Source organism: Plectropomus leopardus, chromosome 10 (genome assembly GCF_008729295.1).
Source record: "Plectropomus leopardus isolate mb chromosome 10, YSFRI_Pleo_2.0, whole genome shotgun sequence".
NCBI lineage: Eukaryota > Metazoa > Chordata > Actinopteri > Perciformes > Serranidae > Plectropomus > Plectropomus leopardus.
The window spans coordinates 33251229-33276530 of record NC_056472.1 but is presented as its reverse complement, the minus strand read 5'-3'; the positions used below and the strand labels follow the sequence as shown (position 1 = coordinate 33276530).

The window sequence follows — 25302 nt, the reverse complement described above, 5'->3', positions numbered from 1 at the left end:
GGTACAACGTGACTGTTGTTCATTTTTTTAATTCAGATAAACTGACCACAAGCACTGACGGCCAATGACGTGTTAGACGAGCCCGGCGCACACACACACACACACACACACACACATGTTAACGTTGTGGATTTCATTATGTGACAAACGTATGCAGACTTTACAGACGTGTGCAGACTTTACAGACGTATGCAGACTTTACAGACGTGTGCAGACTTTACAGACGTGTGCAGACTTTACAGGCGTGTGCAGACTTTACAGGCGTGTGCAGACTTTACAGACGTGTGCAGACTTTACAGGCGTGTGCAGACTTTACAGACGTGTGCAGACTTTACAGGCGTGTGCAGACTTTACAGGCGTATGCAGAGCGACAGGAACGTTTTCTGCGGGTCAAAACACTGAACATTTCATTAGTAACGATACACGACAGGCGAAAGCAGCGGTTTCATAAACTCTGCAGCTACAGTTTCAATAACAGGAACATCCCAAAGATCCAAATAGATTACATTTAAACACTGAAAGTCTGCTGACGGTCTGCACGACCACCCAGACGCTGGCCCAACCTTCATCCCCGCTCCTCTTTCACCCTCTGAGCTCCTCTTACACGTCTGCTGCCGCTCTTTTATCGTTCGCCTGATGAGCTCCGCTGTCAGCGTCGCTCATGTTTTACACAGCCAGATGAAAGTCTGCGGGTTGTGTGTAAAATGTTATTGGGTAAATAAGAGGCGGCGCAGGTGCTCCTCTATAGGTCCGCCACATGTCCGGGCTCACGTGGCCCCCCTCGCTCGCTCTCATCCAGCCTCATCCTGCGCTTTTAACGAGGCGTGTTGTTTTGTTGTCACATGCGCGGCCGGGTTTTTATGGAGCTGGCGGAAAGCTGCTGCAGATATCTGTAATGAGCTCTCATACTGCGGTTTGTGAGCATGTGTGTTATGAATCACGGAGGCCTGTAATGAGCGCAGCGCGGCTCCGCGGCGAGGAGGGTCTCCAAGTGGCCCATGGGAGCGGCAGTTTGTGGCGTCTGACCTCGTGCGCTGCAGAAATATGCTCTTGCGCTGATTGGATGCACATAATGGAGAGGGTATAGTATGCTGAGTGTGAGTCCCAGAGGCCGCGGGTCAGTTTTAAGGTCTGCGTGAGGGTGGTACGATCGCTCCAAACTATCACTCCCAAGACAACAACATCTTGAGCCGCCGTCCTTCGGGGTAATTTCCGGATCCAATAATCAACAAAAAACGCTCTGGATAGCTGAAGAGCGAGGCCCGAAGCCAAGAGGATCCTGGGTTCTTCTGAGTCTTGAGGGTCTGGGAGGGTTGCTGCTCCGCACTCAGCTGCACTCCTCGCAGTTGCAGGCGAGGATGTATCTGTAAGTGGCCGTGATGCGAGTCCCGCCGGCGCAGCGCAGCCTCACCGCCTTCAGCTTGGAGGTGTGCGGCCGGCAGCAGGAGCAGGTGCTCTTGAAGGGCTGTTTGAGCACCGAGCTGAAGGAGATGAGGGGGTCTGAGCGGGTCGTGTGGCTGCAGTGGCCCTCGCAGCGCGCCAGCAACACCATCTGGAACAAAAACACGCAGTTAAAGAAAAGACAGACGGGTCATTCACACGGGGAGTAAGAGTTCGTACCAACGCGTTCTCATCGCCATTCAGAATCTTTGACCCCTCAGGTGGTCAGACCTGTATGTGGGGAGGTTTATATTTTACCGTGTTCACTGTTTTCTGATCGTATATCGTGAATGCTGCCGTGTGTGTTTGTTAACATGCTGCTCTAAACTAACTCCCCCTTGTGGGATTAATACAGGTGAGATTGAATCATCCCAAACGTTCACGTGTTGTCGCTTTGCAGTGGAGTTCTTCACGTTTACTTATTGTGCTCTAAAACAAACAAACAAAAAAACATAAATAATGAAAGTAAGAAAACTGTTTTTGCATGATTTGACTGACAACATTGTTTTGTTAGAAAAACACATTCACACTCCACATTCGTCACTTGGTGATGTTCAGTCAGTGACCTTCCACGTCACACGACGACGTTCCCGGATGCCGCTACCGTGATTTCGACAAATGTACGTGGTGGGATGACGCAGCGAGGTCCTGAAGTCTGTGCAGCTTGGATCGTCTCAATGGTCGGGATTGGACACCAAAGTCACGGATGGTTAGGTTTAAGCAAAAGAGGCACATGGTAACGTGTAGAAAACACACACACACACACACACACACACACACACAAACTCCTGATCCCGCACTAAAGTCAGCACCCACTCTATGAGCGCGCTTGTGCTTCTTATATTACGTGGTTACCAAACCCGTTCTCACTCTGAAACTGGAACGTCATTGATCGACCTGCAAGGACATCTAGAATGTTAAAGGTTTTCGTGGAAGGTCACTGATCGACCGTCACCACGTGACGACTTCGGAGTGAGACCGGGTTGGTCCGAAAGCTGGTTGAAGTTCGGCGAAGTATCCCTTTAAATTTCTGAGTATCAAATTCAAGCACTTCAAGCACCTCAAGCACCTCGTATGAACCCTGGTGTCTGCGGCTATCGGTGCGAGTCTGGTCTAAAAGTGTCTCCCGGCCTCGGCCTTGCACCTGCAAACTGAGCGATAACGACGAGACGAGTCACACACTCCTCCACCGGCTGCCGCTCAGAGCTCAGGGTCACAGCGGCGCTCAAAGTCCACTTTTCTCATCCGATATACACGGAAAAATATCTTAACACAAAAACCAAGGTACCAAGTCTGATCAGTCACACACATGCATGCACACACACACTCCCACACACACACACTCCCACACACACACATGCACGCACACACACTCCCACACACACACATGCACGCACACACAGAGCAGCGGCCTGATTAGCGTTGTGACCGTCCGCCTGGCATTCCTCTGTGGGTCACCACATTCCTGTCGCCTCCCTAAACAGACTCCTGTGTCATGTCCTTCTGTCAGCTGCTGCGTGTCGCCACCCGTGTACCCACTTTGACAAAAGCCTGTCTGGGGCTGTGGCAGGGTGAGACACACACACACACACACACACACACACACACACACACACACACACACACACACACACACACACACACACACACACACAGTGTTGTCGCCACTTTAAGACCATTTGTCTTTGTCCGAGCTGAGGATCAGGCTGTCAAACAGCGACAGTTCCTCCCTCTGCTCCTCCTCGTCGGCACCTTTACTCCTGCGTTCATTCATGACCAGCTGGATTAAAAATATGACACAGCGGCTGCTGCTCGTTCACTTCCTCATGTAAGCCAGCGTTAGGCCATGTTTAGCGTTCATGTGATAACACTGTACAAACAATCCTCGTGAACATCGATCCACAGAAACAACCGATAACGCTGTAGTACGCGTGCCAGGCCAGTAGTAGGCGGAGTAACTTTGTAATGACACACCGTGGAGGAACACTACGCACCTGTGCATAAACGTTTAAACACAGAGCGGTGAGTATAAACAAACAAATAAGGCCGCTTTTACAGTGATATCGGCATAAGATCCCGACACCAAAAGCCACCTTTCAGGGCTGTATAATACTCCTCTGGACAGCGTCAGCTGAAAATGTGGCCATCTGCGGTGTTATAACGTGCCACCAGACTGCTGCAGCAGCATGATATGCAGACAGATCATGCAACACGGCCAGAAAGAACCTGTCACGTCTGCATGATACGCCTCTAGACGGCATCAGGTTGAAACGTTTTAAGTAACAACGTTATAAGGAGCTCAAACGTCCCAATAGGGCGGGCAGGAGGGGCGATGGAGGGATCCAACAAACCCCGGACTTTCTGTTGGGAGTCTGGTGATCGCTCCCCGTCTGCATGGGATGTTTTTTTTTTACATATTACCATTCGTGCCAGCGTGTGTGTGTGTGTTTACGTCCCGGTGTTAGTTGCCATGTGCTTTTGTTGGGGCTGTAAGTTAAGTATCTCTGCTTTTGTGCATAAAAAGGCACAAAATTGAGCTTGTTTATAAAAATCTTTAGGATAAAAACACGAAACGTGCACTGAAAGAATAACTCATATTAGGGGTCGACCGATTATGGTTTTTCAGGGCTGATAGTGATTATTAGTCATTAATGAGACAGATAACATAATAATATTTGGAACCGATATGTATTTATAATAAAAATCAAAATCTGTCAATATTTTGAATTTTGGAATATGACAAACTCCAACACAAAACTTTGTTTAAATGTCTTTAGCAAATGTTTAAAGACAATCAATTATGTGTAAGCTAATGCGTGACGTAGGAGTTTTCTACCTGGAAGTTATTGTTAACGAAACTTTTTTTTTTAACTGAAACTGAAGAGCCTCCAGAACTTACTCATAAAAAACAAGGTTTGGCGTGAAGAGGATTTCTAAAAATAAAGACCAAAGGGAGATACACAGCTGCAGCGGAGCCACAGAAGCACACTGTTTCATTCATTAATTCTATCGGCATCATTGAAATAAAACGCCAATAAAGATAATCCGAAAAATATCGGCCCCTGTAATCGGCCAGGCTGATAATCTGTCGGCCTGCAACACACACACACACACACGCACACACACACACACACACACACACACACACACACACACACAGAGGGCAGGTCGTGGTGCAGGTGGTTTCTGTGTGGACTGACTCACTGAGGTGTCAAACGGTCGCTCAGCCAGGCGTCCCGTCAGCTCTCTGTGTGCTGTAATAGAAAGCCCGACTCATGCTGCGAGTGCTCGGCCCTGCCTTCCCCGGGCCGAGCTGCGGTTTGGCCACCTGCTCGATGCACTCAGAGCCAGAATATTAAAAAAAGACCAAAGAACTGATCACTCACGCTAGCTGAACAACTGTGCAGCAAAAGGGACGGGGTGAAAATTGACGGCTTATTTTTCCACAATAGTGTTGACATGTTTGGCGCGATTCGGAGGATCATCAGTCTCTTTACATGAAGTGGGTGTCTCTGAGTTGTCTTCAGAGTGAGACACAGAATGATGCACCACGCCTTCATATCATGTAACTGTCCACTTTTCTTTTTCTCTCAGCTCATCGCTCTCTCTTTAGTCGCTGGCAGAGGCAGGAGAGAGCGGGCTGACAGAGAGACGTCCACTTCAGCCAAAAAAGTCCCAGCTGAGGTGCAGAATATGTCTGCAGCGTGGCCCATGTCCAGCACCCCACACACACACACACACACACACACACACACACACACACACACACACACACACACTAACAGAGAAACGAAGCGTGACTCGTCAGAGACGTGAAGATAAAGAGACAGAAGGAAAGAAATATACGACGGCCGTCAAGGGCAAACGCGCTACAACGGCCCAAAACATTTCCATCCGGAGAAACGCTCGCTCAAAAGCTCGGAGATGACGCCAATTCAAAGACACATACGAAAATCCAAAACAAATACAGTTACGGAAACGTGCAGGAAATTGAAAAAAACGTGCTGCGGAAAGCCAAAATAAAAAAAATAACCCTTTAAAAACTTGGGGAAATTGTTTTGATTTTTTTTCAAAAACTTGGGGAGCAGGCAATGAGCAACTTAAGACGATATCGGCCAAAAAAAGGAAGGAATTAGTAAAAAGTTACAAGGAAATCACCGAATAAAATAAATTTAAAAAAAGAAAGAAGGAAAAGTAAAACCAAAAACAAACAAGAAAATCACCCACAAAAGCGCTGAAAAATGGACAAAAAAATGTTGTTTTTTTTTAAATTATGTAACATAATTTTAAACCATTATTACTTTACTGGGCAATTTTCCCTTGTGTTTTTTTTTTTTTATTCCACTTGAAAAAACAAATTTCTTTTGCATTTTCTTGTTTCCTTTAACTCATTTCTTGAAATTTGAAGGACGTTTTTTGCATGAATCCGCCATCACTAGTTTGAAAAGGATGAAGATGAAGATGAAGAGAAGTAACCTCGCAGAGTTTTCACAGACTTCTGTCCATGTTGCTTTCTGCTGTTTACCTGTCCTCCGGCCTGTCCCCGACGCTGGACATCACGCACCACAACAACCAACACACACACACGCTCCTCTGCTGCAGCGCCGTGTACACGGCTCTGCTCTGATGGCTCATTTCTATATTTTCATCTTCTTTGCTGTTAATATATTTGCTTTGGCTTCTTTTCATTTGCAGAAGGTTTCTATTTGATTTCTTGTCTTTAAATTGGCATCGTTTCTGAAGCTGCGGCCCTCTCCTCCTAATTGAGATATTTTGGCCCGTTGGAGTGTGTTTGCCCTTGTTGGCCGCCGTAGAAAGAGACACTGATCTGGCCAAATGGAGGAGCCTTTTAAGGGGCAACAAGAGTAATACTAGTAGAAAGAGAAAAATGTGTCTGAGATAAATGAAGTTAGTGTTGGAGGATTTTTTTTGGCCGGTGCTCTGGGGTTTTGTTTCCTTCTCCGAGGCTTGCTTTGGAACAAATGGTTTCACTGGTATTTGTAACAAATGGATTCATTTGTCAGGTGGAGCGGACCTGTTACCTTAAACAACTTGTTAATGAGGCAGATTGGCTTACAGCAGTGATACTCGACTCATGGACCACGAGCCAAATCTGGCCCCTAATAGGGTGGCCTCCCAACCATTTTCTAATTCACAATGAAAATAAAAGGATCCCCGCACAGAGGTCCCAGCTAAGCACCTAACGTCCTAAAATCCTAGAAACAACCAAAAATCCTATTAGAGTCTACAAAACATACTAAAATCCAAGAAACTTCCTAAAATGTCCTCAAATCTAAGAAATCTCCAAAAATCCCAGAAATGTCCTACAATCCTAGAAATATCCCAAAGTCTTAGAAAAATCCTGGAAATATTGTAAAATCCAAGTAATGTACTAAAATTTCAGAAATGTACTAAAATCCTATAAACGTCCCACAATGCTGCGACTGGCCCCTGGCCTGCTGTGATTTTTGCAGAAGCAATTTGAGTATCCCTGACTTACAGTGTGTGTGTGTGTGTGTGTGTGTGTGTGTGTGTGTGTGTGTGTGTGTGTGATCCCTGACTTACAGTGTGTGTGTGTGTGTGTGTGTGTGTGTGTGTGTGTGTGTGTGTGTGTGTTTCTGCCTTACCTTGGAGTTGCACTTATAAATCGGGTGTGTGATGGTCTCCACAAAGTGGTGCCTCATGCAGCGCTCTGGGTCCGAGTCCCCCAGGTGCGGGTGTGCGTTATCGCTGGCCTTGTTGCTGCTGGCGGACTGGACGAGGCCCAGCAGGGGGCAGCACATCAGCACCAGCAGCAGGCCGGAGGGGGGGCCCGCAGGTTTCATGATGGGACCACCCCGAGGCTCTCGATCCTCACGGGATGTCCACGTTGTCTCTGTTTCCTTTTATTTCTCGTTCTCACGGTTCTTTTTGTCTCTCATCCAAGATGTACTTCAGAGTCCAAAATAGGAGGGACGTCTTTGTCTCTGTCTTGTTCCTGCTAGTACAGCGGAGGTCTAAGGTCAGCGCGCTGCAGGGAGAAAGGTAGTGGGAGGGTTGCTCTGTCGGGCCGCTCCATTCCCCGCCGTCTGGATCCACCACAGTCTGGAAGGAGGAGACAAACAGGAGGACATCAGCAGAGACATGGACTGATACAGAAACAACACTGTGTTTGTGTGGGCCAGTGATACTCAACTTACGGCCTGCGGGCTAAATATGGCCACTGACAGGGTGCCGGGTGGCCCCCCAACCATTTTCTAATTCACAATAAAAATAAAGTGATCCACACCAGGAATTGTTTTTGTACTTTTAGTCTTCATAAGGTGTCAGAGACATAAAACAGCATCAAAATAGAGCTTGTTGATAAAAAAAAAAAAAGGTCCAGAGGAGGATCTCCCACACCCCCGACAGAGGACACAGCTGAGACGCTAATGTCATAAAATACTAGAAACATCCTAAAATCCTAGAAAGTCCCACAAATGTCCTAAAATCCTATAAATATCTTAAAATCCTAGACACATCCTAAAAACCTCAAACATCCTAAAATCCTCGAAACGTCCTTAAATTTTAGAAACACGTATGGGGCCACTGTGACTGGCCTCTGGCCTCCCGTCATTTGTTTGGTCCCCAGGCAAAGCAGGATGAGTGTCCCTGCTGCAGACAGTATGTTTTACTCACACTTGCCCCCCCCCCCCCCATCTGTGTGTGTGTGTGTGTGTGTGTGTGTGTGTGTGTGTGTGTGTGTGTGTGTGTGGATGGAGCTCCAGACAGATTCTCACAGACATTTTTGCTGTTTTTGGGTGACTGACTGTTTGATGATTATGTCTCTAAACCTGGCTGCCCACTTTGTCTCCTGTGTTCAGTGCTCTCCTCTGTACACCCACACACTGCGCGCACACACACACACACACACACACACACACACACACACACACACACACACGTAGACACAGAAGTCCGGGTGCTTTAATTACAGAGCAGAAACTTAAGCCATGCAGCACAAACAGCCTGCAGCCAGGCCCCTTTCTCTCCCCACCAGTGACTTTTTCATTAAAACTAATCGCTCTCCCAACAAGCCGTCTCCTGAACCCTCTGCCAGTCCCGCAGCAGACTTTCACATGTATTTATGTTTTTTCTCTTTCTTTTTCCACCGTCATAGTTTTATTGTGCTCCTGACAATAGGGTTTGTGTTCGGAGGGAGCTCGGTGCTGGCTGAGGCAGGTCTGCTAACAGGCAATGTGTTGTCAATTAGGTGGAGGTGAGTGAACACGAAGGCTCGAGAGAACAGAGCTTAATGATCGAGGTCTAAGGTTCAAGATTTATTTGATTTTCTTATTACTATTGAGCCACTCTTCATAGAAATATGTGTTCAAGAGTTTTTAACGAGTAATGTCTGTAAAAGTCTGGGGTATATTAATTATTTGCACTCATAATTTCACTCATAATAATGAGCAGCTTAACAAAACATGGCCCAAAAATGAGCAAAAAATGGCAAAAAAAGTTACAAGAAAACTACCTGAAAATAAGCAATAATAATAATAATAATATCAATGATAAATAAATAAAAATAAAAAAAAGAAAATGTTCTAAAAGCCTTAAATATAATATACATGTATTTATTTTACATCTTTTATTTTTTTGGGATAACTTTCTAATAATCTTCCCCTCTTTTTAAAACTTGTTTTTGGTAATCTTCTTGTCACCTTTCCCTAATTTCTATCAATATGTGGGGACATTTCTTGACAAGTTGGTCATTGCCTTTCTCACCTATGTTTTAGAAAGAAAGCAAACCAATTTCCTCAGGTTTTTAAGGGTTAAATAGCCTGTGAAAAGCATCTGAATGCAGAAAACTTAAGTCAAGCCCAGTTTTAAAAGGTTAAAGTGCAACTGAAGAGTTTATACACTAATTTGACAGTTGACTAACTCTGGTTGCACCATTAAAATACAAAGAAAGAGACATTAGTAACATTTGTAGTAAAGTTCAGTCAAAAGAAACATCAGTTTAAACAGGACGTCACTTTAGCATTTACAGCACAAGCAGCAGCTTCCAAATATTACATTTTGAACTGTGGAAAACACTATAAATCATCTGCCAATCCATTGCCAATGTAGGTATTAACTTTTATTTTCTTCAAGGAAAAATATGAGCTTTTCAGAGTTAGTGTTTCAATGCCATTTGGAGTGAGCAGGAAATATCAGATCATGTAAACCTAGCTGACATTTTTTGGTCATTTACTTTTATGTAAGTGACATAAACGGGTGAATTCACAGACTGGAAAGCACCATGACTTACAGATTAGATACGTCCACTCTGCCCCGTCTCAAGGCTGAATTCACAAAAGATACCGCGCTGATGATATTTCAGTGCAAACACAGCCATAAAGATTTGCAGCTATATGCAATTTTGCCTTTTTATACTTCTGATTTTAAAATCCATGTGACACTTGTTCCAAGAACAAAGTAAGTAGAACAACAGCAGTGAGAAAAAGAAAACTGAAACTTTCAGACGGCGAGCTACAGGCAGAGGCATTCCTCAAAACCTCAAGCAAAGATTTTAAACGAGACAGAAAGAAACAGTGCTCTGGATTTATTATTCTCTTTAGTTCCCACCAACTGTCCTAAGACCCCGATGACTCCACTGTAACTGTGTGAGGCAATCAGCACTGATCTTTGTTGTAATGAAGCTCATCTGAACAGAAAGGGACCATTTTTGCCCCAAATGTACACACATGACCTAAAATTTAAATACCATAAAACTTCAATTAATAGCCATGTCCCACCCAATATTGAGCATCAAATCACTATTTCTGTCAAGCTTAAAGGTTCCCTTAGACTCCTTAGTGAGATATGAAGATTTCATAAGGACATGCTGGAGCGGGCTATTGGACATGTCTACGCGCTGGACATTATATAAAAATTAAAAGCTACATCTTAAAACAAACTTCAGGTAAATTGAATTGTGCTGATAATAGGCCAACCTCTCCTGACTGCAGGACTCTGACTTCAACTTCTGTCAAACTTCTGTGCTATTAATCATTTTACTCAGGAATTAAAAACTTTTGAGTCGGCCTACTTCTCCTATAGCTGCCGACAGCCTGCCGACATTCACAGTTAGAGAAAGGCTGAAAAGAAGCTCAAGTGCTTGTGGCCCCAGGCCTCCAAAACATTACATCTGCCCCTGGTAATAATAATGAGAGCTCAGCGCGAGCGGCTGGATGAGACACGGAGCGATGCGTCCTGGTGTTTCTAAATAATTCATCCAAAGTCTGATTAAAGCTGAAATTAACACAAAGTCGTCTGTAGAGTCTAAAGAAGTCACTTTCACCTCTGCAGATGTCTGTTTCAGCACTGTGGCTGTCAAACACTCAGCTGTTCTACAGCCAAAGTTGTTCACTGCATTTGGTTATTTTGCTATTTTGTGATTGATATCGTTGTCGTTGTATCGCCTAGCCCTAGCACCTGTGCATGAACATAATGTGATGTCAGTGGCCGTGGGCTCCGAGCTGATGTGGCAGTAGCTGCACTCCTGGGCAGGAGTGTTTGGCAGCGTCAAAGCAGAGGAAATGAACAAAATACTGCGTTTGATCAAAGCTCCCTCTCTAGCATCCATCTTCATCACTGCACGACTCTGCACTGATTTCCTCATTTGAACCGAATCACAGGATGCATCAAGTTCTCTCAAAACCTTTATACGCCTCCCCTCCTCCCGCTCCATCTCCGTGTTTTTCTTTCAAAGGGGAATCATTTAACCTTAACATTCCTCCTGAGAGAAATCGAAGTATCATTTGGCCTGTTAAAATAAATACTCCCCGAGATGTTTTGCTGGCACGTCAAACATGTGCTGCAGGGTTTACAGAGGAGACGGTCCCGGTCTACTCGGAGCAGCAGGCTGCCTCATACAGCCAGCACCCATCAGCACCTCCAGGCCTGCCAGCCGGACCTGGCCGAGCGCTACAGCCGCGACTGTTATCCCCATCTCTGCTCCCAGTATCAATATCTGCATCATTAGTGCGCCCGTCTCAGGCATTACGAGTCATTCAGGATGGAGCCTGAGTGAAGACACATGTAGGTGTTGGCTTCAGTTTTTTTACAAGATAATTACATGTTCGCCTAAGCAGCGCCACACTGAGGCACCAGGGCAAAAAACAGCTGTGGGGACCCATTAGGGCTGTGAACATTTTTTACCATGTTTGATGAACGGTGCCTTTTAGCTTCACCATCTAACACCGAAATCACTGCAAACAGGGGCGTCGAGTGGCTCAGTGGATAAACAGGCGCTCCATAAATCTCCGCAGCTGCTGCGGGTTTGATTCTGGCTCGCTGCACTTTGTTGCATGTCGTCCCCTCTCTTTCTCCCCCTTTCATGCAATTGATCTTCTGTCCTGTTTAATTAAGGCAAAAATGCCCCAAAAAAATCTTAAAAAAAAAAAAATCACCACAAAAGTCACATTATATGACTACTGCAGCAGGTGCTCTGTCCCCGCCGAGCCCTGTTTCTGTCCTCACAGAGTGCTGGTGTCGGACGGTGGATTGCTGCTGCTGCTCGCTGTTTGTGTGCACGACACACACACACTCATTGACTAATTATTGGCGACGGTTATTCATATGATTGTGGTATTTTTATTATCAATACAGTCCATCTGATGCTCGTTTTGATTATGTTTCATGGTACTACATATGCAGCTGCAGGGAGTTTCTCACTATCAATAACCTCATTCATATTTTAAGAAGTTAAAAATAATATTCAGCCACAAAATAATCCTGAAAAGCCGGAAATCAGAACAGCAACAGAGAGAATTGTTGCACAGAGATGATGCACCGTCTCTTCCAGTCGCGCTGATGTGAACCAGCAGACCGGCACACTGCAAGCAGTTGCATGTTTCAACTCGTCTGGTCGAGAATCTTTGGTCTGAACTGAGCTTAAGTTCCCATTAAGTACAGTTCATACGGCGGACCACACATGGAAACTTCATTATATTCCAAGAGAACAGCCAGTACTCTATGATGGAAAAATACTAATTGACCCCAGATTAGTTTAGTCTGTGGTACACGGCTCTAATTGGGAATATGCACCACGTGAGCACTTTATAAACCAAAGTAATTAAAACAAGATTTTTGCACAGAGCTCATCTATGACACAGCGCCAAAAGGTCAACTAATACTGCAAGAATTGTCTTAAAGCTGCAACGATCAGTGATTTTGTAATGACAACTGATCAAACGGCAGAAAGGGGTCGTTCATAAGGACGAAATTAGAGGATTACTGGACTCTGCCGCTTCCCTCGTCTTTATGGCGAGCTTCTTTCGGCTTATTGTTTCGTATCTTATGGCCTTCAACTTTGCACGTTCACGCTTTCAGGGACACCAGATAGCTGCACTTAGAAAAAAACAGGAAAAATTAACTGTACCCTACCCATCAGTGGGTGAGCCAAAAGGTTACAGCTTGCTCAGATTTAAAAAAAAATTCCAATCCTGACAAATGTTGAAAACGTGAGAGACCCCACACATGAGAACAACAGTTTTGTTTCTTCAGTGCAGCGATACTCAACTCGCAAAATGACAGGAGGCCAGGGATTTTGGGACATTTCTGCAACTTTAGGATGTGTCTCGGATTTTAGGCTTTTTCTAGGCTTTTGGGTTGTTTTTTAGGATTTTTGTACAACTTTAGGATTTTGTGATATTTCTGTATTTTTCACACATTTCAAGAATTTGAGGACATTCTCGGACTTTATGACATTTCTAGGATTTAAGGACAAAGACTTTCTTGCGCTACCAAACATGGCTTTATAGTAAAAAAGGAACTGTTCTACTTTTGCAAAGAATTTAAAAAATAGAAGTTTAAAAACACGGATGAAGTCAAGGAAACGCTGTGAACACTGACCGTCCATGTTACCGGGGGTTACCTCAGGTACCTGCGTTCACTGATATTGTACTTCAGGGTACTAACTGCCTTTCAGCTCTGCACACAGAGTGAATTTTGTAATTTTTGTCTTGGGCTCAGTGTCAGTTCCCCAGATGGTAATCCGGCTTTGCATGAAGGAACAGACAACGTGTGACTGCAGCGCCCTCTGAGCTCTGAAAGGGTTTAACAAAGTGAAAACATGTTGAATCAATTCAGATCAAACATGAAAAAGTAACTGTATTTATGGTCACACGAGAAAAAACATCCTCAGCGTTTCCTCGTAAATCACAAATCCCCCACTACAACATGTGTTTTCGTTAAACAGACAACAGGTCCTGGCCCTGCGATGGAGCAAAGCAAACAAAGATAATGACAGGCGTGATCCAGCTAGTAAATACCACCACAAGCCAGATACGGTCCTCGGCCAGCTCTGTCCTCTCTGATTAACAATTATTGAGCGAGCCAGACATTCCCGCCATATTACCTTTTTATGTGGAGCAAAGAGATGATTTTCTATTGATTGCCGTCGGCCTGTTCTGCAGCCAGCCGAGGCGGCCGCGCTCCAAATGCATTGCTATGCAAACAGGGACTCCCCCCGGTACAAGGTGACTACACCTCATCATTACTGTCTCCTCTGGAGACTCACGCTGACGCTCTGAAAGCTGCTGATATCAATACATGAATGGCAGCTGGCTCAGATAACGCCGGCTTTTAGGATAATATATGAAGATATTATCTGTGTGAGTGAGTTCATTACTGCACTGTGAGCGCTGATCTGTGTGTGTGTGTGTTTGTGTGTGTGTGTGTGTGTGTGTGTGTGTGTGACGCCTCCCTGCCTGTCTGTATTGAAGACTGAGGAAACAAGGTCAGGAGGCTTGGGGCAGGGTCCCCCATCTCACCCACACCTGCCCCGGACTCAGATTTATAGCAGCTGGATGCTCCTGGCAGGAAGATGTTGGTATCGAGCTTTGTGTTTCAGTAACACAGAATCCCCGCTGGAAACACAGCAACATCTCTGTCAAAAACAACCACTTCTCATGGCACTGTACCTCTGTTAAAAACAGCCACGGGTCACTAAAAACACCTCCGATTAAGGGCTTAGAAGCTGCTACAAAAACAGTCACAGGTCCCTAAAAATACCAGTGTTTGAACGCTAAAAAGCAGCTGGAAACACACCCACGTTCGAGTGCTGAAAAGTGGCTGGAATCAAAGTGACAAACCCCACCATTGGGGACAAAAAAATTACTAGAAACACAGACGTGGGCCCCTAAATAACACCCACATTTGGGGGCTGAAAAGCCGCTGGAAATGTAGCCGTGGGTCCCAAAGAAACACCGACGTTCTGATGCTGTAAGGACCAGGAGACATAGCCACTTCTGTCGTTTGTTGGTCTTTAAAGTGGTCTGCAATTCAGCAGGCGTCTCATTAAGGTTACATGCCATCCACCATCCCCTCCACCCCTGACAAAGTCGGATTATATGCTATGTAACGTTGGCATGATATGTATGAAACCACTTCGATCCTCGTCTGCCCTGATCCTGATCATCGTTTGGAATCGACCATCATCCACTCAAACTGAGATTTTTATTCTGATATAAAGACAAAAACAATCCCCCCTCTTTTAAAATGCAGCCCCGCTCTCCTGCCCCCCTCCGGTGCCCCCCCAGCTCTGCTCCACGGTGAGGAAGTTTGGGAGGAGTGCTGGATCAAAACGCTGCTCGTCACTTTGGGTCCTCGGTGTGTTCATCACAAAGAGCCGCCATGTTGGCAGCAGAGCTCCATAAAACACAACAAGACGTTCAGTCTGAATCAGCCGTGAAATTTCAGCTCGATTAAAGTAAACAGGCGGACCTGATGACGGCTGTAGAAAAACCTGCAGGCTCCATCCAGTAAAACTCCACACTGAAACTCACATTTTCCATTTCACCAGGAGAGGAATTTTTGGAGAAAGCGAGGCCACCTTATCTCTGTCAGAAGACGTTCAGATACATTTGACTCAAGGGGACGAGAAAGCCAGTGAGGTCACAGTTAACCCTTTAGGTTCTTTCATCGTAAAGCCGCAGCCCTGACATCAGTGACATCAGTGCGTGTTCAGAGGGAAAACTGAACAGTGGCTTCACTGTTGCTGCCTGAAGTGGGAAAAGAGATATTCTGGTCCAGCGAGACAGGAGGGGAGAGACAGCTCGTCCAGGCTCAAACTGGCAGGTCTGACAAATGCCAGATGGGCCGACCCACCTTGTGGGCTGCAAGGTCGTCACCAGCGATGTTCAAAAAGAAAACTGTAGGGAAAAACAACAGAAAGAAAGAACTGCTGGCTGAAGCTCATTTGATGCTGGGACAGCCCAACTGATTAGGGGTACACGGCCCCAAAAATGCAAAAAAATCTACCTATATAAGGAAGGTGCAGTGGTACCGGCCATTGTGACACCCCCCCAATGCTTCAAGTGGACTGGTCCATCATGTAATGTCAGAGGTCAATTGGGAAGAAAATAAAATCTAGGCCGATAGAGTGGAATAAGGTGAAAAAAGGAGCCCAAAAACAAAAGGTGGAGCAGTCTGACCGTGGGCTCTGCTGTGCTGAAGCATACAGATATTAGCAATCACAACCTCAGAAAAGACATAAAAAAATCAAGAACCTGAACCAGTAAAGGCAAGATTCAACCAGGGCTGGAGCTAAAACTGACCTGATCAGCTCTGAACAGATCGACAGATCAACTATCCACCCTGCGAGTCACAAACTGCTGTTGAGGAAAAAATAACTCACGGATGCCTCTGCCTGTACCCACGAAGAAACCCTGAATTTAGAGAGGGGACACAGAAGCCCAGAACGAACGAACAAACCAAACTCCCGATACGTCCATTCGCCTTTTTGCATCTGCCGCTGTAGTAAGAAGCCAAAGTGCCGAGAGCAGCGCTGGAGTTACGCTTTTTGTAACGTGAGAGTGCTTTATTCAGTGTTTCTAGCGGTTTAAATCACCAGATCTGTTTGTTTTGGAGAGGAAGCGAACTCTGCGGATGATTCAGCTTCATGTGGAAAACCTTATTCGTTATCGGAGGAAAAAAGGCGACTCCACATGTGTTGGATTCGCCCCTGCAGCGGCATGCCAAACTCCATCAGAAAAACATGGATTATAAGATGAAACACCTTTGCTCTGTTTTTGATCGATCTGAATCACCAGGTTTGTTTGTTTTGGAGAGGAAGAGACCTCCGTGGATAATTCGGCTCACGATAAAAACCTCCTGAACGTCTGGATCAGAAAAAGGTGGACTCACACTAACTTATGAGAAGAAAGCGATCATGTGGGCGAGCAGCCCGTCCCCGAGTTTCCAAACCATGTCGAAGATTTATTCATTTGTTTCGTGAAACAGCTTTATTCGTGTTTTATAGCTGTTTTAATCTGTTTTTTTTTGTTGTTTTGAAGAGACCTCTGTGGAAAATTCAGCTCCCAATAAAAACCTCCTGAATGATGATAACTGAAGGAATTCGCGGCGGGTGAAGTTTTAGATGGTTACAATCTGCAAATCACAGCTAGACGCCACAAAAGCCCCTTAAATTTTACACACTTCATTTTTGAGAAAGGCTTCACAAACAAACAAGACCCTCCTGGCTCTTAACCCTTTGAAACCTGGATCAACATCAGTTTTCTTGTGCGTCCTTCAAACACCTTTCACAGGTATTTAAACCTTTGAAATTTGAGCAAATAATTTTGATTTCTCTCAAAAACGTAGTAAAAGGCAATCAGCCACTTGGCATTAATCGCAAACTGCGACAATTTAGTTAGAAAATTAGCTGAAAAATATAATTATGTTTTTTTTTTATAATTATACATTTAAAATTAGGTAATAAAGATATATATTTATTAATAGTACGTAAATGTATTAGTTTTGTTATTTTAGCACTTTCTCCAACGAGTAACTTTTTTTTTCATTTTGTTTGTTTTGCTTTTTTTTCTTCTTGTAACTTTCTGGGTCATTTCTTGTACTTTTTTCTAATTTTCAGGTCATTTTTTTTATTACTAATTTCTTGCTAACTTATTTGTTTAATTATTTTTGGCTGATTATTTTTTTCACCAACAGTTTTTTGAGTTGTTTTTTTTTCATTTTCTTTTTGTTAATTTTATGGTGGTTTTCGTTGCTTTTTTCCCATTTTCTGTTCTTTTCTTTTTTTTTAAACTACTTTGTGCTTTTTTGGGGGTCATTTCTTCTTGCACATTGTCTTCTTTCCATGTTTTTGAAAGAAATAAAGACAATTTGCTCAGGTTTAAAAGGTCTGCGATTACTACAGCGCGACCACGTCAGCAAGAAAACCAGATTTGTAACTTAAATAATTTTGTACAAACACAAACCAAAAAATTTAAATTCTCTTTTCCTCTCCAAACTCCAACTGACCAATGTGGGATTCCTGCTACTCAAAAACTAATCAGAGTCAAAGCTGGGGGCCCACAGGCAGAGAAAAGTATTAAACAGCATGTATTACACATATTAAGTGCGGAGACCCACATATCTCCAAATGTGCATTTACTGCTTATTAAGACGTATCGTGTGTCATGGGGCAAATGAAATTTTGTAAATTCATTTTTGTAGATACAGCTGCGGCAGCATCGCCGCGGGGCACATCGTTTAAGAAGCCCGGTATCTGCACAAAGATCCAGTCAGAAGATCCGAGGAGCCAAACCACAGAACCACAACACGATCCCTCCTTACATACCACAATCCCTCTGCTTTACAGCTTTAGACCCGGGCAGCAGGAGACGCCGAGGCCGAGCCGAAGGAGAGCAGATACTGTGATGTCTGAGGAGACTCTCACACACAGACACACACACACACACACACACACACACACACACACACACACACACATTCACACAGTAATGGTATATGTACTTTAAGTATTTCAGAGTTCTGAGGGAAATATTGTTTTTTCACTTCACTATAATTATTTGGCAGCTTTAGTTAGAATATGAAGATTAATATGTACAATGGTAAAGACAAATAACATTGAGATAATTTAAGATAATAATGGTAATAAATACGAGTGGCAGCCCAAAAGTCTTCTCTCCTCAGTGATGAAAAGCCACTGATCCACTGCAGCTTCGCCCAAAAGCTCTGAGAGTCATCATGAAGACTTTTGTTCAGGAGGTAAAAATGAAATATGACATTATCTAAAAATCTGTTAAAGAAAAGTAACAGCATGAAGCCTCCCAACTGTTGCAGCCATATGTTGTGTAGAACAGAATATTTCGTCTCCGCCGCCACGTTTTGTTCTGAGCAGCGGGGTGCATGTATAAATATCCCCTGCCCACCTCACTGATGGCTTTTTGTTCTCACACACACACACACACACACACACACACACAGAGCACAGCGGCTGAATGCTGCTGCGGCTTTAAATGTGGCTGCTGTGTGATATCAAACGGGCCGAGGCGAGAAGCCGCATCTTCAGAGGGTCCTCTGCGTTATCGCCACAGCCAGCCGGCAGCTGAGTACACAGCTGCTGTCCAGAGACGGGTCTGTCTGCGGCGGCGGGCGGTTATAGAGCCCTCGCTGCCACGCACGCAGAACAGGTGCATCAAAGGACACCAGAGGAGGGGGGATTAGGCAGAAATGGCAGGTAAACTGTCATTTTTTAACCATGATCAGGGCTCATGCACATTTTTACTAATAAATTTACATGACTTTGAGGCAATTTGGGCACTTTTTTTTTTGCTTTAAAAGAAAACATTGGGGTGTTTTTTCTTTTTTTTAAACTTTATTTTATTAATTTGGTGACTTTTTACAGAAAATATTTAAATTTTTTCTTGCCTACCCACAGGTTGTATTTTTTATTTACTTTACTGCAGTTTTTTCCCAGGAAATTATTTTGTTTTTTAAATTTTGTTTAATTTTGGCAATTTTTAAAGAAAACATTTGGGTGGGGTTTTTTCTCTTTTTTTGAAAACTGTATTACTTTTTGGGCAATTTTTCAAGTAAATATTTTGGCATTTTTTTCTTCTTTGAAACATGCCTGCCCACGGGTTGATTTTTATTTATTTCTAAAAAATTATTTAACTGCATATTCTTAAAGAAAGAATGCCTTTCAAACCCATGGGCCCAAGGCATTCTTTAAAAAAACTTTGCCCATTTTGTTTTCTTTAAAAATTATGGCAATTAAAAAAAAAAAAAGTTGAACAAAACTTTATGCTTTTCCTCATTTCTGGTGAATTTTGAAAAAAAAAATTTTGGCAACTGGTTTTCCTTTGAAATAAAAACATTTGGGAGTTTTTTTTGTATTATTAGTTTGGTCGATTTTTAAAGAAAATGTTTTGGTGATTTCTTTATTTATTTTACTGAATTTTTTTTTAAAGAAGATATGCCTTACAAACTCATGGGCCTGAGGGCATGTTATTTTTTTCTTAGAATTTTTTTTGTCTTTGAAAACTTTTGGCAATTAAAAAAAAAAAAAAATTCATTTTTTTCTTTGAAAATTTTCAGTGATTTTTAGGAGATAACTCTTCTCTTAAAAAATAATGAAGAATGACACCATTTATTACAGCCAGAAACTGTAAAAAGAGAGATTATAGTTAAGTTTTCCAGCAGCCCTTCAATACATCATGTGTTAGTACACAGGTTTGTGACACAAAATCCAAAACTTAGGCCTGGAAATCCCGTGACTTTTCCAGGTATTTTATGACCGTACGAATCCTGCATCATGACATCATGACTATCTCTCCCCCTCCCTCTCTTTCTAACGACATCATCACGCTCCTTTTTGATTTGCTCGAGTGCTTCGCCGCGCTCACCCCCTCCTCACCCTCACCTCCCTCCATTGTTTCACCAGCTTTTAATAAACTAAAGGGCAGATTCCTGCCTGCAGCGAGGAGGGTCGTGTGTGTGTGTGTGTGTGTGGGGGGGGGGGGGGGGGGGGGGGGGGGGGGCAGACCCACAGACCTGTCCTCCAGCCACACACACAGTTTGGCATGCAGAGTGCCAAGCTCTTCCACTGTCTACTGACGCCAGCTCCTGAAACACACACACACACACACACACACACACACACAAACCTACTCTTTCCTCTCTCTCTCTCTCACACTCACACACACACACACACACACACACTCGTACTCTTTCCTCACACACACACACACACACACACACACACACACACACACACACACACACACACACACACACACACACACACACACACACATGCACGCACTCTTACCCTCCCCACGCGCCAGCCTCCTAAAAGCTAAGCTCCTCACTAAATATATCCCCCCCAGTAAAGATAAGACAAACAGTGAGGATTTGAGGGTGCCGAGCAGCCAATGACGGGCGGCCGCGTGAGCCGCAGCTCAGCTCGTGTTAGCTTTACAATTTCTGCTTCTCAGAAACGCTGCAGAGACGCAGAGGGAAGACAGAGGACATATATGTGTGAATATTCTCCTTTCTTTCTGACAAGTGCACCGCAACAAAAAACTAAAAAAACAAACACAAGTCCTGGGTCAACACACACACATGCACCTCAAATACTAAAAATCCTCCTCTGCTCCCTCCATCCTCATCAGAGAGAAAGAGCGCCGCGAGCTGCAGGCTACAACCACGAAACCAGATCAATCCTCCATTCAGCTGCGGGCCAGAGGCGCTCTCGAGAAGAAGCGAGCGCAGGAGTCGTAGGCGTGTTTGTTTTATAACAATTTTTTCTTCCATTATCAGAAAACATCGGGTTTTATTTCTGTTTGTTTTTTATTTATCTTTTTTTAAAATATAATTTTATTATTTTTTGTGATTTGGGCATTTTTATCTTCTTTGAAACATGCCTGCCCACAAGTTGTATTTTTTAGATTTTTACTTTTTTTTTTTTTTGCAATTTGTTAGATTTAGTTTTGGGTGATTTTTTAATAAAGCATTTTGGCCTTTTTTTTTTTTTTTTATTTGTGGCGATTTTTTTAACAAAACATTTTGGCAATTTATTTTCAGTTAAAAAAAAAGATTTAGTTTTTTTCCCTGTTGTATTATTATTATTATTGGTGATTTTTTAAGAAAACATTTTGGTATTTTTTATTTATTTTACAACATTTTTTTTCTTTAAAAACTTTTTGCAATTAAAAAGAAACTAAAAAAAATCTTTTAAAAAAATATCTGGGCCTTTTTTTCTGGCAATTTTTGAACAAAACATTTTGGCAATTTTATTTCCCTAAAAAGAAACCATTGGGGGCATTTCTTCAGTTTTTATTCTATTATTATTGTTTTTCAAATACTAAATCCTCCTCATCTGCTCCCTCCATCCTCATCAGAGAGAAAGAGCGCTGCGAGCTGCAGGCTACAACCATGAAACTAGATCAATCCTCCATTCAGCTGCGGGCCCCAGGCGCTCTCCAGAAGGAGCGAGCGCAGGAGTCGTAGGCGTGTTTGTTTTATCACGTTGGACCGGGTTTCTCCGGGGCAGCAGAGATCTGTCACATGCTCGTCTGGCAGGATCTTCTCGATGGCCCGCGGTTCGTGCGGAGCATCCATTTGTCAGAAGCACATTCCTGCGGCGGTGAGACATTGTGAACTGCCTATCGAAGCTTCAGCGCCGTCCAAATAAATACACTCACAATGGGCCCCTGTGTGTGTGTGTGTGTGTGTGTGTGTGTGTGTGTGTGTGTGTGTTTGCATGTGTGAGAATATGAAACATGAGACATGAACCCGACCGTGCGCTGCTCTGCCAGAGCATTGCTGTCTCTCTGCACCTGGCCGAGTGTGCGATGTTTCAAACACACCTCCTACTCCTCTTCCTCGCCTTCCTCCTCTCTAAACAGTCTAAAAGACAGAAGTATTCAGTTCCTCTACTTAAGTAAAAGTACTGTTACCACACTGTGAAATTACTCTGTTAAAGGTAGAAGTCCTGCATTGAAAATGTTACTCAAGTAAAAGTAAGTATAATCAGGAAAAAGTACTTAAAGTATTATAAGTAAATGTACCCAATGAAGAGAAATTAAAAAACCCAGTTTTTCTAATTACACCCAATACCAAAAAAAACCCCTAAAAATTAGTAAAAATAGAAAAATTTGCAATAAATAACACCCCAAGTCTCAAAATGATAGAACAATAGAAAAACCATTTAAAAAAACAAAATACCTTAAAAAAGCTCCAAGCTCCAAATTATAAAAAGACACAAAAAAACACTAGTAAAACTCAAAACTTAAAATTACTTTTTTTTTTTTTTTTAAAAAAAATAGAGAAATAGGTAAAATACCGCCAACCATCTACATTATTAGAGAATAATATATATATTTAAAAAAAAAAACAGAAAAACAATCGAAATCTCAAAACGATCAAAAAAATATAATATATAAAATGACTTAAATGTTTATCAAAATAGTTGCCAATTAGTTTTCTGACAATCAATAAATCCATTATTTAACTACTCACTGCAGCTGGACTTGTATTAAGTGTTTGTTCGTTTCATTTTTAAGTGGAAAAGGACAATATTTCCCTCTGGGATGTAGTGCAGAGCAAAAGTAGCATGAAGTACTTGAGTAAATGTACATCCGCCCACTGTCCAAAGGTGAGCTGTAGTTTTAGGATGCGGACTCAGTCACACACCGACTGGACAGACTGTTTTTCGTCTGGTGTCACTGTGTTCAGAGGGACGTCTGGAGGGATGTTTGCATCTCCGTCTCCATCTCTTTTTCTCGGTCTCGTGTCAGACTCTCTGTCACTCTCACATCCTCCAGCCCTCCTTCCTCCTTTTTTCTCCCCTCTCACACATCTCAGTTTCATTCTGTTTCTCCTATTTGTCGTGTCCTCCTCCAGCACCGCCTGTCCCGCGAAGGGTTCACGGTTTCCGTCTCTTTCTCAGACGTTTTTCCTCCCACTTCCCTCTCTCCCCGGCTCGCATTATCCCCCCGGTCTTTTGTAGTCACCTCATTTTTCATTTAAACACCTTCTCCCTCTCTCTTTCTCACACGCCTCTCCCTCTCCCGCTCGATGGAAGTGGTAGCTGGTCTCCTCCTCCTCCTCCTACCTACCACAGAGTCTATTATATCTGTCATCGTCTCCTTCCAGCGTGAGCCAGCAGCCTCGGGGTCCAACGCACCCGGCCAAGTCAATCACGCACTCTCAGACATAAACGCACGCACCTGAAAAACACATATCCATCCAGATCCCAAAATTATTCACACCCCGGTTTAACCTCACGCTCCGGCACACACACTCAACTGCAGAGACTCCACCTGCTTTGTTTGGGGGCCACTTCTGCAAAAAGACAGGGGCCAGGGGGCCAGTCGCAGCAGCCCCATACATGTACGACATTTGTAGGATTTTAGGACATTTATAAGATTTTAGGAAGTCTGTAGGATTTTAGGACATTTCTACCATTTCAGGTTATTCAATGGATTCTAGGACATTTTTTAGGATTTTTGAAAATTTCAGGATTTTAGGACATTTTTAGGATTTTTTGAACATTGCTATGATTTTAGGATCTTTCTAGAATTTCAGGACATTTATAGCATTTTAGGACATTAGGGTCTTAGCTTAGGACCTCTGTCGGGGGTGTGGGGGATCCTCCTCTGGCACTTTTTTGGACCAACAAGCTCTATTTTGATGCTGTTTTATGCTCTTTGGCACTTTATGGAGACTAAAAGTACAAAAAAACAATTCCCAGAGTGAATCACTTCATTTTTACTGTGAATTAGAAAACGGTTGGGGGGCACCCGGCACCCTATCGGGGGCTGGATTTGGTCCAGGGGCCATGAGTTGAGTATCACTGCCCGAGAAACTCCTCTGTCCTTCCAGCCTCTGTCAGTGCCTGATTAGCGAATCGACCGGCGCCAACACAAACATGTTTCCTCCTATTACACATCATGTCACACTGCTTCCTAATCACAACCACTTGTGGTTTCTGGACACATGCGGAGCAGAAAATACCTGCAATAAAAACAGGAATGTGCACCTGAGAGGAGGGTGTGCAGCGCAGGAAAAGTGAGCAGAAGTTTAAGTCGGAGTCTGCAGGAGCGCGGCCGTGTATCATGCACGGAAAAAATGGAAAAAAAAAAAAAAAAAATGTATAAACGAAAAAATGCAACACATTATCTCATCCAGCCATGGAGCAGTTCAGACTTCTCTGGCGAGAGAATAGAACATCCTCTGCATACTGTGTGTCAAACAAAAGGAAGACAGCGTCCGCCTGTAGCTGGACGCGTTGGTTGTCTTACCTTCAGAGCAGCAGAGAGACAGCGGAGATATCCAGAGACGCAGAGATCCTGCACGCAACGCTGGATTTGTTGTTCAACTATTGTTCCCCAGCCAGCTCCTCTCTCCTCCTGTTTCTACCTCTCTCTCACACACGATTGTCTGAGCACTCTTCTCTCCTCCCTCTGTCTCTCTCACCTCCCCTCTCTCCCCCTCTCTCTCGTCTGTCCCACAGTCACACTCTCTCACTTCTCCTCGAACAGGGAAACCACCAGAAAACGAGGGAGCAGCCTGGATGCTCTGCCTGTGAGGACGCTCGTCACATGTGGATCGTGACACAGCAATCGTATATCATACGCCCTTTCTCTCTCTCTCCCTTTCTCTCTCCCTCTCTCTCGCACCAGCTGACGCACCGACACGCTCCACAGCGGCAAATGGGAATTCCAGCCCTGGACGTCTCTGCTCGCCCCATCAGGAGAGAGCTGACCAAAAGCTGCAGCCAGTTTTTACGAGGTCAGGGTTATAAAAAAACTGTTAGCAGATTTAGTTTATTTAAAAACAACTGGCCTCTGTGGCCTTCCTCTTCACGCGCTTTCTCCCGCCATGACGTGAGGGGCGGGGGTGTGTGCAGGTGGGGCGGGTGAGGGGGAGGGAGACGGGGGGGTGGGTGGGGGGGGGGGTTAAATAACTCACCTCAGCGGCCTCCTCCTGATGGGAGCATCTGCGCCGTGCGGACAGTTAATGCGGCTTAGATCGTCTTCCACCTGCAAGCAAAAAAAAAAAAAAACGTTGAATTTTTATTTAAAAACAAACATAAAGTGTGTT

General features: G+C 43.9%; 1 protein-coding gene across 1 annotated transcript; it reads right to left on the bottom strand.

Moving 5' to 3' along the window:
• Positions 1–358: 358 nt before the first annotated feature.
• On the bottom strand, positions 359–24563 carry LOC121949466 (norrin cystine knot growth factor NDP). The gene is made up of 3 exons (XM_042495159.1): positions 24501–24563; positions 7068–7524; positions 359–1552 (listed from the first exon to the last, which is right to left on the bottom strand). Exons 2-3 carry the CDS (start codon positions 7263–7265, stop codon positions 1328–1330), a joined length of 423 nt encoding a protein of 140 aa, XP_042351093.1. The 5' UTR covers positions 7266–7524; positions 24501–24563; the 3' UTR covers positions 359–1327.
• Between the last annotated feature and the right edge of the window lie 739 nt (positions 24564–25302).

Bases quoted from the DNA above. Each gene is read 5' to 3' on its own strand.
- LOC121949466 (XM_042495159.1), bottom strand. From the start codon at position 7,265: ATGAAACCTGCGGGCCCCCCCTCCGGCCTGCTGCTGGTGCTGATGTGC. The intron at 1,553-7,067 runs GTAAGGCAGAAA...TTTTTGTTCCAG, and splicing joins TTTATAAGTGCAACTCCAAG to ATGGTGTTGCTGGCGCGCTG.